This window comes from Rissa tridactyla, chromosome 5 (genome assembly GCF_028500815.1).
Source record: "Rissa tridactyla isolate bRisTri1 chromosome 5, bRisTri1.patW.cur.20221130, whole genome shotgun sequence".
Taxonomy (NCBI): Eukaryota; Metazoa; Chordata; class Aves; order Charadriiformes; family Laridae; genus Rissa; species Rissa tridactyla.
This window is the reverse complement of record NC_071470.1, coordinates 35142228-35160495: the sequence shown is the minus strand read 5'-3', so window position 1 is coordinate 35160495 and position 18268 is coordinate 35142228. Positions and strand designations below refer to the sequence as shown.

General features: G+C 41.8%; 1 protein-coding gene across 2 annotated transcripts in view; it reads right to left on the bottom strand.

The window, feature by feature from the left end:
- The window catches only part of KDM3A (lysine demethylase 3A), a 32372-nt gene extending 29365 nt beyond the window's left edge, over positions 1–3007 (bottom strand). For both annotated transcript variants that reach the window (XM_054204290.1, XM_054204291.1), the window contains exons 1-2: positions 2857–3007; positions 2129–2317 (exon numbers count right to left, since the gene is read on the bottom strand). In XM_054204290.1, coding sequence (XP_054060265.1) covers positions 2129–2299 — 171 coding nt within the window. In that variant the 5' untranslated portion in view covers positions 2300–2317; positions 2857–3007. The remainder of the gene's footprint in view (positions 1–2128; positions 2318–2856) is intronic.
- Between the last annotated feature and the right edge of the window lie 15261 nt (positions 3008–18268).

Genomic DNA, 18268 nt, shown 5'->3' with positions numbered 1-18268 from the left:
AAATGACAGTAAGCCAGTAAAGGTGATCAAATTATATCACAGGAAGAAGGTAGTTTTCTGCCTGCTTTTACCCGGTATTTATCATTACTAATCTCTGAAGCATCTATACAAACTTTTCAAGAGGAAAGCAGCTGTTACTTCACAGCAAAAACACAGTGGCTTGACCAATTTCTTTGGGATGACATTACTATTCTTTCATAGGCAACATGGGGAGATCAGCAAAGCATTGGGAAAGACCACAAATACGACTTTGCCTAAATACAGGAATTGGAATGTCTTGATAAAGAACACTACTCAGAAAAATCACTCTCTCTTCCCATAAAATATAACAATCCAGTCTAAATACGTTTAACTAACAGCACAGAAATCTCAGTTGAGTGAATCTTAGAAACATTCCCTTGTGTTTAAGCTTCCCTCTAAGGCGAAAGGCAAGTAAAAGCATGCACGCAAAACAGCATTACCACAGACAGGAGTCATAAAACTAATGGGTGCAGAAATGAATTTAGTCATTTTGAAGTTCATGGAAACAATGAAAGAGATAAGCAAATAACACAAGTACCAGAACCAGAATGGCTTGTTTTGTCTATAGTATGAACACCACACAAACAGGAAAATACAGTTGAGAAAATACTTTCAAAAGTAGACAGCCCTTCTATTCTGTAGCTTGCTCCTGAGACGATAGAAAAAGATTAAATATTTCTACTCCTTTAGAGACTTTTCCTCCTCCCCCCAGTCCATTACTATTTTGGGTCTAACTATACATTACTCAGGAGGTGTTTTGGTACAAAGGAGATGGCATGTGTTTTGGTACAAAAAGCTCTCAGCGCCTCAATTGTCTACTTTGCAACTTCTTTAACACTTGCACTGGAGAACGCATTAAGTCAATTGCTTCTGGCAGAACCGTAACCAGTTACCAGGCTCACAATAAAGTCTTCAACAGCACCTGCTCCTTCTTTTAAGTCCCAGAGAAGGTCCTCAAGAAGAGCTTTCTGCAGCAGCAACATCCTCCTCCTCCCTCCAAGTATGGCATGGGCACAGCCCCGCCGGCCAAAGATGGAGAAAGCTCCACCCCTGCCGCAGATCCATAACAAGAAGCTCGTCCTCTAACAACTCGCGGCTCTTCATAACAAGTCCCAAACTTCACACTTTCGAGTTAGAAATACATACAATTTCTTCTTGTTTGACAAGAAGCAGGTGCTTTTTCAGTTAATCTAAGGTCACAAAGTTCTTCCCATTAAAAAAAAAGGCAAGTAAATAGTTTTAATTGAAAGATGGTACTGTTCTTGCTGTCGTAGAACAGCCTGCCACCAAAGTCCCTCCTAGAAACAAACAGGAGGACCATGTAACAAGATGCCGTTACTATAGTGGAATTTTGTCCTTAGCGAGTACTTTGTATGCTATAGTAATTGCTCAGACATGGTTGAACAGTTTTACTGACTACAGTTGCCAAATAGCCCCTTAAGAGCTTCACAGTCAAACTGTGAAAGTCGCTTGAATTCCACCCAAACTATATAGTTAACAAGTTTCACTAAGTTTGCAGTAATTGATTGCATGTTTAGAAATCCTGTTGGTAATCATTAAGAAGTGGCCACCACGCAAAAAGAGTTTGAGAAACCTCCAACACCATACATGAATTTGGCACGTCTTTCAAGACAGGAGAAGTACTCGTTCATTACCAGCTACTTCAAAGAGCAAGAAAGGGAAGTCAACGATCCCATCAACATAGGATTGTTTCCATTTCATTAGTAACTACAACCTGTGGAAAAAAAAAGTTTACAACTCACAACGTCTTAAATTACACTTAGGAAATACACAGAAATAAAATCTAGGCACAGCAGGTGCAATAAAAATCTTAAGTTTTCAAAATGCTGGTGGAAGAAAGCACATTTATAATTAGTTTGAGGTAATTTCCGCCATTAGTATAAGCACACCGGGGGCTTTACGCAGAGGTGCACGCGTTTGCAAGCACATTAGGCAGACAAGTTGACTAAGAAAATCTCTTTCCCCCAACAATAGCATATATATACGCGCGTATACACACCCCCACACGCATGCACGCACACTAAATTTCCAGCTCACAGGGTAAGCACTCTCGTTTCAGAAGGTCTCTTTGGAAGTTCCCGGTTACCTTCAGGTCTTGTTTGGATATGTCCGTATGTGAAACTGCTCGGATCTTGCCCGACTTCCAGGGCCATTCCGAGATGCGACTGGTGTCCCACGACCTGTCCTCTTCCTCCGACAGGCAGAGGAACCTCTTCCCCACCAGCAGCGACCAGCTCCCCTCGAGCCTCAGCACCATTTTAACTCATCGGGAGGCCTCCAGGGAGGAAACCGAAGGAAGGAGGAGAGAAAAAAAAAAGAAGAGAAAAATAAAACAACAAAGCAAGGCGGCGGTCAGCGGGCAGGCCGCGCTCCGAGCACTGCCGGCGTGCTCGCCCCCCGCCCGCCTTTCCTCGCAGGGAGCCGCGGGGGCCAGGGCGGGCGGGAGCAGCGCTGCTTCCTTCTTCCTCTCCCCGTCCTCCCCCCTCCCCCGCTCCTTTTCAAGCGGCTCAAGCCGAGCCCTCCGACACCCACTGGATGCTTCTTTGCCCACGCTCTCGTTAATCATTGCCTCGCTGGGGGTGGGTGGAAGGAAACACCAGAAGCTGCTGCAGTGCAGCTCCCAGCGATTTCCACCCCGTCTCCCTGCCGCTTCTTTGTTCCCTCCCTCTCAGGAGCCGAAGCTCGGGGGTGGGGGGTGGGCAGCTGAAGGGAAGGCAGGGAAGCAGGCGACCGGGCCGAGCTCCTTCCGGACGCCTCCCCAACACCCTCTCCTGCCCGCCCAGGCAGCTCTTTGAGCCTCGCCCCTGCCCTCACCTGCTTCTCCCCCCCTCTGGCCCCAGCCCGGCGCACCCCGCGGCGACACGGCGCCCGGGCAGCGGGTTCGGCGAACGCGGCGCTTCCCCCTCCGCCCCCGGCAACGGCCGCTGCGCCGCAGCCAGCGCTACTACTCGGCCCCGCGCTGGCGCACACACCCCCTCACCCGCGCGACCGCCCCCCGCCCCGCACCGCGGACGGCCCCCACCGCCCCATCCCTCGCTCCCATTGGCTTCTCCGCGCCAGGAGGGCGGGGCTATCGGCTAGCCTCCCGCTGCGATTGGCCCAGAGGGGCGGTGCCCGCGCCGCTGGACACGCCTCGAAACCGTTGCTCAGCAGATGGCGGATTAAAAAAAAAGCAGTATCCTTCCGCAAAGCTTCGAGTGCAGGAGTGCGCCAGCCCGCCAACGGCCATGAAGAGACCAAAGATGGGGCCCAATGGAAAATCAAACACGTTTCAGGCCATAGCGTGCCTTCAGGCTTACGTTTCCGCTTCAGGCGAGCTGACCCTTAAGCTATGAGTGCCGCCTTTGGAGTCGGCGGAGGGATCTGAGGGAGGCAAGAGGTGTGAGGCGGCCGCTTATACGTGCGGTTCGCGGCGTACTCAGATATAGCACAGGGGGAGGGGGCACCTGCGGACGGCTTCTGCGCAAGCGCAGGCCGGCGCCGTGCACCTGCGGGGGCGCTGCGGGCAGCCCGCTGCGCAGGCGCATACGGGAAAGGGCCCGGCACCTGCTCGGGGGCTGCGTCGGCGCCTGCGCAATTGCGGGGTTTTGGCGGCGCGGCAGCAGCGGGGCGGCGGCCATCTTGTTGGGCCGCCTTGGAGGCTGAGGGGGACGGGGAAGAGGTGGCTGCTGCGCGACAGGAGAAGTTCAAGGGGAAAGAATAACGCTCGCTAGAGGTTCCTTGGGAGGATGGCAGGCTTTAGAGAGGCTCTGGTTGTAGTTGAGGTGGGTTATGTAGTTATATTTACAGGGAGATATCTTCTGTCCCCTCAGATCCCATATTCCTTTTATGCAAGGCCTATGTGCTCTTATGAAAGACTGTAGCCATGATCATAAGAGAACTAACTAGTTAAACTGAGAATATGGTAATGAGGTAGCTGATCGTAGTCTGCAGTGACCTAGCAAGACGCTCATCTTTTACCACAAGGCTTTCCTACCAGAGGATGTGGGAGGAAGAAGACCAAAAATGAAGAAAGTACCCAAGGCTAAGAATCTGTTGAGTCATCCAGTTTACTGGAAAGTGGTGGTGTTCAGCTTATGCTTTCTCTGGGGTTCCTGCCATCACAAGAGATGTCTGAGCTCCAAAAACCCCCATCAAACAGCAGCAGGGGCTCTGCGTGATATTCCGGCAACGTTCTGGTCTCCTCTTCCATTTTCTCAAAGCCGCCAGTCCCACACTTGTGTTAAATGCATTTTTAAAGCTTTTCCCACCAGTTTGCTTCAGGATTCTCCACTGACCACTTCTCCACTGCAACATTCAGACAGACACATTCATGTATGACATCAAAAGGCACAAAAAATTCCTTGTGTGCCATGAGGAGGGAGTTCTGTTCTTCACACCATGGAGATCAGGCAGCCCAAATTCCTTGGTAACTTTAAGGCCTCTTCACTGATTCCTAGCAACATGATGAACCTAGTAATATGTAGCATTTCCAGCAGGGAGAACAAGCAAACAAACAAAAGTGAATAATAGAAAATGAGTCGAAAATATCAGCAACTGCATGTATCCTGAAGAAATACTCGTTAGCAGGCACTGAAAGGAAAAACAGGTATGTTTACTTCTCAGATTTACGTATTTAATATATAGACCAAACCTACAAAATGGAATTTGTGCTAAGATACTGTATAAAGCAAGCTATATTTGAAACTCCAAAATTGCTTGTTTCATTGTAGGTATTAGGCTCTTCTAACAGCATCTGTACAGCATATGCATCATAAAATACAGGTGGTGTAAACCGTCCTAACTTAAGGCCTTTAGTTTTTATGCATACACAACACTTTGCCTCAAAGAGTAGCTGATTAATACATATAGGAAGAGTGATGTTACGCAGTAAGGAAGCAATATTAGCTGATACAGTAGATCAAACTGTTGGTACCACTCCAGTTGCCTAATGGTAATCTTTTTTTTTTTCATTAGCACCAGAATAATGGAAAGCTTTAAGGAGAGATTTGAAAGACAACAATGTAGGTTTTGTGAATGAGCAGCTCCCACATGTAAAGAGTAACATGAAGATTGATCAAAGGTGTTTTACAATTTAATGGTTTGCGTAGGTACTGGCTTAGGGGACCAAGAGAAAGGAAGCAAGCACAGAGTGATAGCTACAGTGACATAGTCCATGAATGACCTTAAAAATGAACTTACACTTATATAGGAAATTATGCTAAAAGAGGAGTCATATAATCATAAATGCAACATTCTGAATACACGTAAAGTAAAACAAATTAGCAGAGACCAGAAGAGAAAAAGTGAAGCAAGCAGAGTACAAGTTGATAGAAGCCTGAACAAAAGTCATTCATTCAGGGTGCAACCAAGCTTTCAGTCCTGAAAGAGTGGAGGAATTCAAAACCCAGGGGCTAGAATTTGAAGCTAGATAACTTAAGATTTTTTTTTTTATTTTTAAGCTACTTGCTTCACTTCCCTAGGATTCTTCATCTCTTGAAGAAGTTAGATCAGGACCAAATATATTTTTAAAATTATGTAGCTACTTTAAAAACTATAAATTTGTGTAACCAGTGAAGTCATGGGTCAAAAAGACAAAGATATACAATTTTAAATTGTGACTATAAACGTCACTGAACTTGTTGCATAGTTTCCCAGGATGTTGCAGTGTATTTCCCAGGATTACAACCGTACAATACAGAAAAATAAATACTATTGTTTTTCTTACCTGATTATTTTATCGTCAGTCACTGTATTTTCCACAAAAACTAATGTCTACTAGTAAAATTTTGTGCATATATACCTACCCTCACTCACACAGTGTGTCAATAGAAATATCAAAATGTTCAGAAATAGATTTCAAACAAACCAACACTATGATAATGGCACAGATGCAACTATCTTGCTCTGGATTATGTACATCTCAAGAACAAAATGACATTCAAAGTACCTGCAAAAACAAGCCAGTGCTGTAAATGTGCAGAACTGATTAAACTACAAAGCAGCAGATTTCAGCCTGTTCTTCTGCCTGCAGGGAGTCTTGAACGTAATTTTTTACAGCTGGTTCTGCCTACTGGGTTGAACTGCTAATAGGTAAGCCTTTAGCTCCTATCTGAGAACGGAGTAATCTCTACAAACAGGTGCTCTTTAAACAGTAACTTCACAACACACTTGAATAAATTCTTCCTTTCAGCCACCATTAAGTAACAGTCCTGTTCTCTTCTACATGGTATCACTAGGAAAAAATGTATAAGAGGCTTTGGGTGAAAAGAAATTTGAATTTAACAATAACATTAACTTGTCACGGCACTATGTTCTTGAAAGATGTTTTTTGTGATAAGTGGTGGCAGATTGTTTTTCAGGGCTCTCCTACACATCCAAGATACACCTACAAGTTTGTGTGCAGTTGCAACAAACAATGATTGGTGCAAGATCTTATGGATACTGTTTTCTAAAATCTCTACTGTAGTAACATTTAAAGGTCTTCATGCCCAATCAAAGCCTCATTGGAGGCTCTCCAAGCATGGAAAAAGAATATAAAGTGCTTTATCTTCTAGTGATTAATGATGAAGGTGTAAGGATGTGTAATTAAAGTTGAAAGTGCTTATGGTCAGCGTACAAGAATACCAGCTATACTAACTAGAAACAGGGCTTTGGAAGATCCCGAACAGTTTCATTTCTCCAGTATGTCTTGAGATATGGTGCTAAAGAATGAGTGATAACAGACTACCAGAAGCTTTCTTATTCACTAGTGCCAAACTGATGTAGTTTAATTACTCCTTAAGTAGCTAAAGTAGATCGGTTACTACTCCTGTTCAATCTAGCTGCAGTTATAGCATGGAAAGATAAAAGCCTGTATAAGCTCTTTTCTCACGTACAGTCATGTTACCTCAGGATGCTTCACACAGATCAGCTTTGCAAGACTAGCAGGACTAGTTTCTTCTCTTTTTTCCATGCTTATCTCTTTACCATAAGTTAAAATAAAATAATTTATGTCTTACATTAGTTAATATCGTCTCCCTGTCTAAAGCTACAGGAAGCACATATTTTGACACAAAGTACATTATAATGTTATGCAATTAAGTTTACTTGCTGATGGAAAAAATCCATAAGAAATGCTGCACTTACTCTTTTCCACTGTCATATATACTCTACAGTAGGGACTAATTTGTTGCTCTTTTGCTAGCTATTTGCTTGCTAAGTTAGTAGGACTTAGATTTGCTACCACAACTGTAGAAACAGGAAATTGTGAGAGGACTTGTAGGATGATAAATCAGGATCAACTATTACATTTTAATTGACTATTAATTTAACATTTAATGATTTAGTTATTTAATTGGATGTTAAGTGTTGTCTGGGAATCGGATATTAAATTTTTCAGATTAATTCTAAAGTTAAACAGGTATTTGTAGATAGACTGATGTAATAACCTTTAAAGAATAACCACAACCAAACGTTAGACATAAAATGTTGGTTAGTAAATATGTGCTGGTTTCATTTTTTCTTGGCTGCTCGAGACAGGGAAGGCCTGTTTTGGATGAAAAAAGCCCTTTCCTTATACGAGTTAGTACATTATCAGTTAATAATTCAAAGGGTTCCGGATACCACTCTTTAATATAAGAATGCAAATCAATATTATCTTGATGGATATAATTGAATCAAGTCTTAGAGACTGCCAGCACAGCAGGAATGTCTTGGCGATATTACTACCCATGTACAAAAAGAGCCACCAAAAGTGAACTTTAAGCAATGTTATTTAATAAACTGAGGAAAATTGTTCTTTGTTGCTTAGCTTTACCTCCAAAAGCCTCATAACAAACTGAAAGCACATCATGTTATTTGTATTTTGCTACTTAATAATGTCCAGGCTCTTTCATCATTGAAATAACATAACCTGGATTTGGCAAAGACCAGTTAGCCTTTACACCATTCCCTGGCAGTGCCAGAGAGGATCATGAAGTTTATTACAAGTGCTTCCCGCTGTTTCTTTTAAACAAACCTGTCTTGTGATTGATGTTCTTCCCTTGGGAGAAAAGTTACACCTTTCTCTTATGGATCTGACAAGAAATTTTGGCATCTCAGGCTCCTGGACATGTGTAGGTGTGAGGTCAGTGAATGCTAGACTAGGTGATAGAAATTTTTCTAATATTGAACTAGCCTGCTACGTACTTTTCTAGGATCGTTTGGACAAAATTCACAGTGCTGCTTTTGATTTTTCAAAACCACATGTGTATTCTCTTGAAAGTATTTGGACACTTTCAACCTCAGTCATTTAATGTAGTTTTTGACAAAATAGTGAACATGGGGAGAAGTAAATTGTTTGTGATTGTTGTGAGTTATGAGTATGTGCAATTTGGACAAGAATTTTGGTTGCTCTTGAATGTGTATTCACTTAAAAAGAGGCTCAGCCTTTTGACTCGAATGTGAAGGAAGTGCTCGAGAGTGATCTTGGGTAGGCTGTATGTGCTTGAGTCTTACTCAATGCACTGCAAAACCTTCCACTCCCCCGAGGGAACACCGGCTTTCTTGACTCTAGTTCTTTTATCCTGCCGCTTACCAACTTTCCCTTGAAATGGAGCAATGGATATTTAGCAGAGAACATTGAGTGTTTTACCTGATAGTGTAGTAATTTTGTTTCCAGTAGGAAAATACAGTATCTAGTATGTACTTTTTTTTTTGTTTGTTTTAAATTCTGCATGTTGTGCTGATACAATGTTAACAAAGCTAAAGTAATGCTACTAGCTTCAGTATCTCAGAGAGAGTGAAAAATAAAGATCCCAGGTATTGGTGAATGTAGAACTGGCAATTTTAAAAAATGGTATATTGCTAAATGTGACCTAGTTGATATAGTACAGAACTGGGAGCAAGATCTGGAATCTAACACTAAGTGTGTCATTAGGCAGATAATTTAATTCACCTCATTTTTCTGTAAGATGGGGATAACAGTAATCATTCTTATGAATTGCTTTGTGTTGTGCACCTGAAAGATGATGAGTATTATAGATACTAATTAAACATTATTTTAATCTTCAAATTTCCTTTTCCTTTTAAACTTTAATAAGTGTTTATGCTCCCTAATGCCAGGGGAAAAAAAAGCATGATTGTGAAGCAGCTGCTAAGAATTTTCCCCAGAAGATATTTAATATTAAATTGGAATTGTCATCTGTTTCAAAAAAAGGGACAATGCAAGAAATAATTTGTGAGAGTAGAGATATTGAGTAAAATATATTCAAAGCAAAATCAAAGCAGCTGACACACCTGTGCCTTCAAACTGGCTCACACCTTCCCTCTACTTTTATTCCAGAAACTGGAAATAGGCATTGTGATTTCTCTGCAGCTTAAATAGCAAGAACAAATGCAACAGTATCACTTAAAAAACAGATACAGCTGTAAATTATGGATTGTTTCTGATGCTCTTTCAGTCTTGGCTCTCCTGCCATGTGCTGAGGGAGATGCACTCTGCACTACCAGCCCGGTGGAAGGAAGCACTGGACAGCTTGTAAGGCCACTGGGATGGCAACTGAATTCCAAGCTGAAGCCTGCAGAATAGCTGGGCATTGATACTGGAACTAGTAATTATGATATGCGTCACTGTATTTATCACTATAAAGCACTTAGTAATTTCCCACTGCTCTCTGTAAAGCTCCCCAAGTCAACTACATGCCAGTGAAACCTAATAGTGTCTTTTCCTGAACTGTCTCTCTTCACAGTTGTCAGAGGCTAATGGCTGTTCTCCAAACCCTAGACTTTGGCAGTAGAGGTTTGTGCCTAAAATTAAAACAGTAGTTCTTAAGCAAATTCCTGACTCCAGTGAAACCAGGAATTTCATCCACTGATTTTTTTTAAGAGATCATATGTCAGCCTCGACTTATCATAAGAGGAAGGTTGCAGTCTGTCTTGTCTCTTATCTCTTCTAAAAAGCATAAAAAGGCAAAATTGAACTTTTCTTGCTTCCCAGTATCTAATGCCCTAAATAGCATAATTACCTAACTGCAGTTGTACAAAAAAGGGAAATGACATTTTCCAGTTTCCTTTGCAGAGGAACTTGTGCTGCAGCATGGGTTTCTAGTGCTGCTTCTTACTCTTATTTCCTGTGCACAATTTATCACAGAACGAAATTTACAGCTGCAGTTTTCTAATGAGAATATGAGATGCAGCCAAATTACTCCAGACTGTGTTGTCCAACGAACTTGGACACATAAACAATGAGGAGGAGCTTAAAACCTGTATGTCTGCCTTGGGATGGCTGGAGGTGGATTTGTTTCAAAAACAAGTAGAAAAATATTTTAGGTGATTGAAATAACTGGCAAAGCTGAAAGGGATTTTGTAAATGCAATGTTGGAAAAAAAATATTCAGCTCATAAGTTTGAATTTCAGAAGGCATGATTGTATGTCAGGTGTTAGTTTCCCTGACTCACACCATTAAGATGATTAGCATTATGCCTCTGGTTGCAGCAGAGGTAGGACTTGTCTCATTTTGTATAACATGTAGGTCACAAACTGCCAATACAAAAAGTATGCATTTGATGAACTTATCCACCAGCAGGCATCTCGTTGTCTAGGCTTACTCTGCAGGGAACGAAGAAAAACATTTCCAGAAGGAGATTAATACTAAAATAGGTGTCTAGAGTAAGTGGGACAAACTATCCCTCAGAGGTGTCTGATCTTCTTTGTTTGCTGTAGAGGTCCCTGATTATTGACCTACGTTCCACCCTTTCCTTTGTAGTAAATGCTGAACTAGATACAAACATAAGGTGGGATGATGTCTGTGCTACTCTGTGGTTTACACGTTGTTGTCCAAATTAGGTAGGCATTGAATTTTTTTTTTCCCTTTTCGCTGAAAGCTGCTGTGGGTGAATGCTAGTATGAGGCAGTAATGAGCTAATAAGCAGTATAGTGTATGTTCAGGGTTCACAGGTTTCCAGTGGCACAAATGACCTTAAGAACATTAGAAGAAAATGTCTAAAGACAGGAATCACAGGAATTGGTTGTGGCCGTAAAGGATCTTTTAAAGAGGGGGAAAAAAGAAATCTTTGTACTTCAAGTTCATTATTTTATCAGAGTGCTTTAAACACATCTATTGTTTGCACACAAGAAATGCAAAATAATAATTTATGAACATAGGCTATAAAAGATAAGGTTCAGAATGCTTTCATGTGACTATTCCATATCACAGTGTGTTAGATGTGCTACAGTACCTTTTCTAGGTTTACCGTCATAACCTATATGCTTGCTCCCCAAATATATTTTCTATAGACTCTTTCAAAGTTAGCAAAAAGCAAGTAGTGAAAATGGAGGCTTAACTAGCAATAGAAATGTGGCTTTATAAGCAGACTGTCAGCATAAGAAACCATGATGTGCTGTAATTGTTAGGACTTTTTGATCAGGTTGTATCAACCGATGGCTTAAGATATGCTGCATTAGAGCAGGCATCTAGGGATATTGCTACGGGTTCACTCTATGGAACTGGCATTATTACTTAACCTCTTCGCATTTACATTTCCCTCTCTGGGATTAACAAATATTTACCCACCTTTAAAAAGTACCTTCTGTTCATCAGAGAAGTGCTGAATAAATACAGTGTAGTATTACCATCATCAACAGGTAATCCTGTTAATCTAACATGCACCCTATGGGTATGTTGAGTATGTTCCATATCCCTTGATCATTGTAGTTAGATTAACAAAGGATATTACAGGGATAAACTCTTAAGTAATGGCTGCAGCTGCCCACCATGTGTGTTTACTATAGCCCCAAACCAGTGTTTGAAATCCTCTTGCCTACAGTGACTAGAAGGAATGCGCTTGACTTCTGCAGAACCAGTTTTCCATTCAAAAGGACAATGTCTTGACCTGGCTGTTCCCAGTAAGATGTTTGTAACACAACCTGTTGCACAGCAGCCTGATAGCTGGTTTGCTGCTGCCACTAGGGAAGACTACTTCAGTGCTAAGACAGCTTCAGGTCTCTGCCTGCCACACCAGTTCTGCAGAGCTGTTGTAAGGTTAAAACTGTCTCACATCCCACTACGCTGTAGCAGTCGCAGCTCACAAAGTCATGTCTAGACTACTTTATAAAATATAGCTGGAGGCAAGGCCCTCCCCAGTGTAATGTATCTTCAGAGTTCGCCCTGCTTTGAGCTAGAGGTAGGACCCGATGACCTCCACAGGCTACTTGCAACCTAAATTATTCAGTTATTCTACAAAGTCAGGTGTAGCCTCAGTGGCATGGAGCTCAGCATGAATTGAAAATCACCCCGTGGCTACTGAGGACATGCTTGTGTAGCTGTCTCAGAGTAAGTTCAGTATTGCTACAGCAACACCTTTATCAGTGCCCTAACTGATTTCAGGGTAGTTCTGGGAAACTCTGTGATTTGCTGTCACACTTCTCCCACGATATAGATACACCTTCACAATCCTACTCTTGGCAGTGCTATTCACTGGCTTTATTTTGTCCATTTAATTTCAGTGTCACTTGGAGAATCTCTCAGCTGTGGTAGACATTGGAAATATTTTCAACAGAGGATGGCTGAAATGGGATCTGAGGGAGAAGAGAGTACAGGAAACGCTCCATCACCTGCATACATTGCAATTAAGAATCTCTTACGGGAGTGTGGAGGAAGAGGGAGGGAGAACATGTGCTTGCAAATGCTTCTCTTAGCAGCTTGAGAGGTTGGAACTTGCAGTTTTCTGGCTGGAGACTGATATGGAAAATGGAAATTGAGCACAGAGGCTTCTTTTTTTTTTTTTAAGCAGTTGGTTGTTGTCTTTTTTTCTCTTCGTTACCTTTGTAAAGTAGTTTGCGGTATTGAAGTACAGACTTCTAGGAGTCTGAGTTTCCATTTTCAGCTGTAGCCTTTTCAAATATTGTGCTAAGCAGACAGACTGTTTGTGTCTGTTTGTGATCACTATTTGTGGGGGAAAACTGCTGCTTTGCTCTGTCACACACACACCCTTCAGAAACCTGTTAGAATATTACCACTTCCCAGAATCAAATGTTGGGAGTGCTCTACATGCCATCCTGCGCCATTCACTCTGACCTTTGGAAGTTGTAAGCAGATACTAGCAAAGAAACTGTTACCTGGTCTCATTAATAGTGGCGTTAAAGTGAGATATTGTAAGTCTTCAAAAGGGAGCAATGTTTATAGGGATTGAGTCCTCTATAAATAGCCTATAGAAGGTAACTTGAAAATTTTTATCTCAGTGGGTGTATTTTTCCTTTGTCTTTCTTCTGAAGCCTCTAAGTTTGGATGCTGCTTTTTTCCATTTCAATTTTGGAGCTTAGCCTTTTTTGTCCCTGGAAGACAATTAATTGTTGTTCTTACTGCCACATAATGAGAGAGGGAGAAGCAGGATGATACTGCAAGTTTTTCATGTATCCTGACTGCAGTCAGGATATAAAACTTTTCCAGATAAAGAGGCATATTTTCCCTGACATCCTTTTTACCTTTTCCAGAATTAAATAAAACCGGAGCTAGCTTAGTGTGGTGGAATTTCATGTTCATGACTATACATAGTATAAGAGTCTGTGTCTTTAATGTGCTTTGACCCTTAGCATTTCTCTTTGCATTTATAACTGTGGAGAAAGAAGTTATAAAGCAGTGGGTAGTTTGCATACCTTGAGAGGAGCAGAATAGGACACACATGGGAGAGGTAGGTGTATTGTGGCATATGGGAGGAGGAAGAAAGCCCTGGTAGAAGTATGGGAAAACCCCTGGAGAAATAAGTGCACTCACAGTGAGGTTGCTGCTCACCGGCAGGTACTTCTGAGCAGCTCTTAAGGGAAGGCATCTTTGCCAGGTGTGCCAGTGCAGCAAGATTCCTTCTGCCTCCCTCGGGGCACTGCTCGAAATTGAAATCTGTAGTTGCCAGATCCGGGTTTGTGCTGGGATTTAAATTGATCCTGAAGGTCAATAGCAGCTCTTTATTAAAACTTACAGTGAAGTTATTTATACAGTTATTAAAGCATATTTTTACAAAACCATGGTAGTCTAGTAATTTCACCTATGTAAGGGATGCTGCTAAACAGAGCCGTGCCTGTGATACCGAACTGGTTGGTAGCCCACTTTGCTTTACTCACTTATTGCCTTCAATTTTTTTATTACATCAGTCCATGAAGACAGCTTGTCTCTAGAAACTGCTGAGACCGGTCTGCAGCAGTCCTTTGGCTTTTTCCTAACATAATTAGGGCTGTCCACAGCCTTCCCCACTTTCCTTTTCTGTTTCCTTGAAGGAAACCTTGTCTCTTCTGCTCATGACAGAGGCCCCTTTTGCTCATTATTTACAGCTTTTTGTTGTCTTTAACATTACCATGTGCATGGCGCCTCAGTGAAACCTCAAAGCCATGCACTGACCATATTTCTCTCAATATCCCTCTTTAGCAAATGTCATGTTCACGCTAACACTTAATTACCTTCCTCCTTTCTCTCTGTGTCTGGTTTAAGGGCAGGAACATGGTCAAGTCATCCTTCAGTACACTTACTATTGTATTGTAGTCATTATTAAACGCTATACAGTAACAAAATTCAAAAAAGCCCATCCTTCCTATGCAAGAATATAAGAACTGATATACTGGATCAGACCAAAGGTCTGTGCGTCTTAGTATGTCCTCTCTGGCAATAGCTGATAATCAGGGCTCAGAGAAGCACACAGCAGAAAATTTAAAGAGTAACCTTCCCCTGGTCTTGACTCAGTATGCATCATCCACAGTAGTTTGCCCAGGAAGTGGCCCTTTCCCTTTACTTTTTCAGAATGATTAAATATCTCGTTTTAAAGCTAGAATAGCCTTGGTCTTGCTGCTGCTTTCCAGTTTTGTGAGTATGCTTTATTATTAAAGTTGCTCTTGCAGTTCTTCTTTTAGAACTTTACTTTCCTTAACAGAGGGAATATCTCTGTCAGGCTTGCCTTCTGACTGCAGCAGACATTCAGAGAGCTAGTGTTCATGGAGAAGAAAAGTCTTATGAGGAAGATGGTGAGGATTTGAACCGGCTCTGGGGAAATCCCAAGCTGACATTCTCCAAGCATCCAACCAAGATTTCTGAGCAGCATGTTTTCCTCTTTGTTTGCAGCCTCTATCAAATATGTGAGTATGTTCTTGTCTGGCAGGGACAGGGGGAGAGGTGGTTCATAAAAATAAGGGAGTTGTATGTCACATCCCTAAGAGGTGGCAGCGGTGTCTCTTCTTACCTGCTATACCAGGAGGCTATACAATTTGATACATAAGATCTCTCTTCCAACAATCTGTTTTCTGATCACTGTTTTGTTTACTCATACATAATTTTTTTAACTGTTTCCTTTCTTTTTACATTTTTGCTGTAAGATGTCTGAGCAGGGTGTTTAGGACATAAACAGTGACAGGCAGATCATTTGGAGACATGGAATAGACCCGATGGTTGTGCCTGACTGGGCCGAGGTGGGAAGATGGTAGCAGGTAACAAGGGACAAGAAAACTAATCTGAGTGTCAGAAGTACTGTAATAGTGGTAATTTATTGGCTTTTAAGGCTGAAAACCCAAGTTCCAGTCTAAGACACAGTCCTTTTTTCATCAGTTTATAAAACACTGTAATCCAAGCATTTTCTTCATTCTGAAATAGTAGAATGGAAAACATGCTGAACTGGGATAATTTCCTGTGGAGCTGGAGGCTCTGCAGATGCCTCACAGCCACTAATGAATTAATCTAAGACACGTGGATTTATTCCAAGGCAGAGGCGTCTTGTATCATGTAAGTTACAGAAGGGGACATGGGAAGCAAAGAACAGACTTCTCAGAAGACAGTTTTGATACATGACTTGAGGTATTTAGAGCTTAGTATTTGGAGATACTGAGTACCAGTGACTGAATTCTGTACTGCAGAGTTTTGTATTAGAATATCTGGGGCTAAGCTATGCCATTTTGGTTATCCAAAGTCAAATGATGCATTCAAGCATGCTGGTCTCCATGTTTTCCCCAAGCTCTCGTGGTGAGTCATTGAGAATGAAGAGTGCTTCTCAGCAGTCATGGTTCCCAGCTCAAATGCCAGACCACACCACTTCTGAGTCAAAATAGGCATTTCTTAATCTTTCTTTGCTAATGGCCGTAGCTCTGAAGAAAGTAATTCAATAATAAAGATGGAAATGGCAGCCAGGAAATGCTGACTGTCTCCACATGCTTTAACAATACTCCCCATAGAGCAGGATTAACCTTTTCACATCTAGTCCGTATCTGTTAGTAAAGCTGTAGTTTTAGAAATGGGCATTTTTTATTACTGTGTTCAGGAGCTGCGTTCTTCTTGGATTTCTGCTCTAAATGTCCACATTATCTTTTTAGATTTTTCTTTCTTTCTTTTTCCTTTTGCTTCCCAAGTAGGAGCCAGGAGACAAATGCAAGAGATCACCCATTCTCTTCCAGTGGGTGGAAGACCCAACATTTCTCTTCTAAGAGGCTAAGCATATGTATCTATATATGTGTGTATATACATAGTCCATGATGGCATGCAGAATATCTATTTCCTGACCAGACTATCTTTCTTCTCATAATACTTTTTAGGTACTGTAACAATAATATACAATATATGTGTGCACTGTTTCTGTTGCATGTATGTATATTTTATGTTTATATTCATTTTGTTATTTTTTCTCCACATGAACTTCAGCACCTAAACAGCACCACAGGTTTCCTGTCTGATATTTTTCTCTATACCTGGAGACATTTCCTAGCTAGGTTGTCTGCTTTTCTCAAGCTGTTCTGAAATGCCTCTCATGTAGATTCGGTCTGTTGGAGGACATTCCTTCTTGAAAAGAATTGTCTGGGCATGCTACTTCCTGACCTTTTCTAGATTTGGTAACAGAGTGCCCTGTGCATGTATATCAGTAACTCCTCTTGTTCTAAGAAGTCTTGGGTTGGCAGTTGTTGTTCAACTGTAAGGCTGACATCCCCTCTCCCTGGGGCCAAAGAGGAATGAGTCTGATTATGGTAGAGCTGTTGGGGGGATCTGACTTTTCCATGGCTCTGAATTGCTCAGGAAAAGTAGTTGCTAGGAGAAGGCTGCATAGTATTTAGGGCAAGGGTGGTGGCTCTGCCTTCATTAGCAAAGCTGGTTTATTTTGTTATTTGGGGAACAGAGATCAAACTATCTAATTGTGCAATCTGTGTAGGATTTTTCACTGCCTGACCTTCTTCCATTGCTAAAGCTGTTCCAAAATGTTCTACTAGCATTGGGTGGTCTCTCTGCTGAGCTAGCTGTGTAAAGTAGTTCATATCTGTCCCTACAGCTTTAACTCTTCTTGTGTCTCTCCGTTATTTCTTTATAGACTGTGTCAGGCAGTTTAATGGCAAAGGAAAGGCTTTCTTCAAGTAAAGCCTCTTTCCAGGATGCTTGGGATGTCATATGCCAAGCTTACAGTCACAGAGGCACCTGATGCATCCTAAAATGCAGCCCATGAAGAGTAGGTAGGGGGCATTGTCACCCTTCCACTGATGACTCAGTAAAGCTGAATTTCTCCCCTTCACCCTCTGTTTACCAAATAGTTATTTAGGTAAAGCTCCCTGCATTCACACTGTCAGGCTCATTAGGTTTTCTATCACCAGACTACCTTGTTAACTATCTGTGTACATTTGAGGCTTAAGATCAGTCAACAATCATCAGGTGGTGATTGTGTCAGTTGTGTACAAGGCAGCAGCACAAGAGGGGTCTGTGTCCTGCTTACCCCTGTCAGAGCTGCCAAGCAGAAAGAAAAATCTTCAAGTCTTTCTGATGGTTGCTGCCCAGAAAAGAGAGCTGCAGGCCAGCAGTGATGGCGACTAGCAGGAGTTGCAGGAAACATGGTGAGCTGGAAGAGGCTGGAAGAAGCCAAGAGGGCATGAGACTGAGTTATGCTTTGGGCACTAAAATGTTTTGCTGCAGCTTTGGGTGTTGTCCTCTGTCTTTATGATCCAGTATCTTCTTCTGTTGGTCCATTTTTCTATGCTTGAAATACACATTAAGTACTAAAGTGGCAAGTTCTGTGGTGATTACACAAATATTTGTGCAGAGAGATTTGTGCCTTATACTTGATAATATCACATAATTAACTGTAATAATGTTGTGGAGTGTCTGCCAACATGCAGTCTAAAATCTCACACTAAATAATCCTCATACATGAAAAAATCTTGGAGAAGGATAACAGATTTCCAAGTACTTATCTGGCTATGATACACAAGCAAGACAGCCACGGGATGATTCACTGCTTTAGAGTTTGAGCTAGATGACCTAATGACTTCTTTTGGAGAGAAA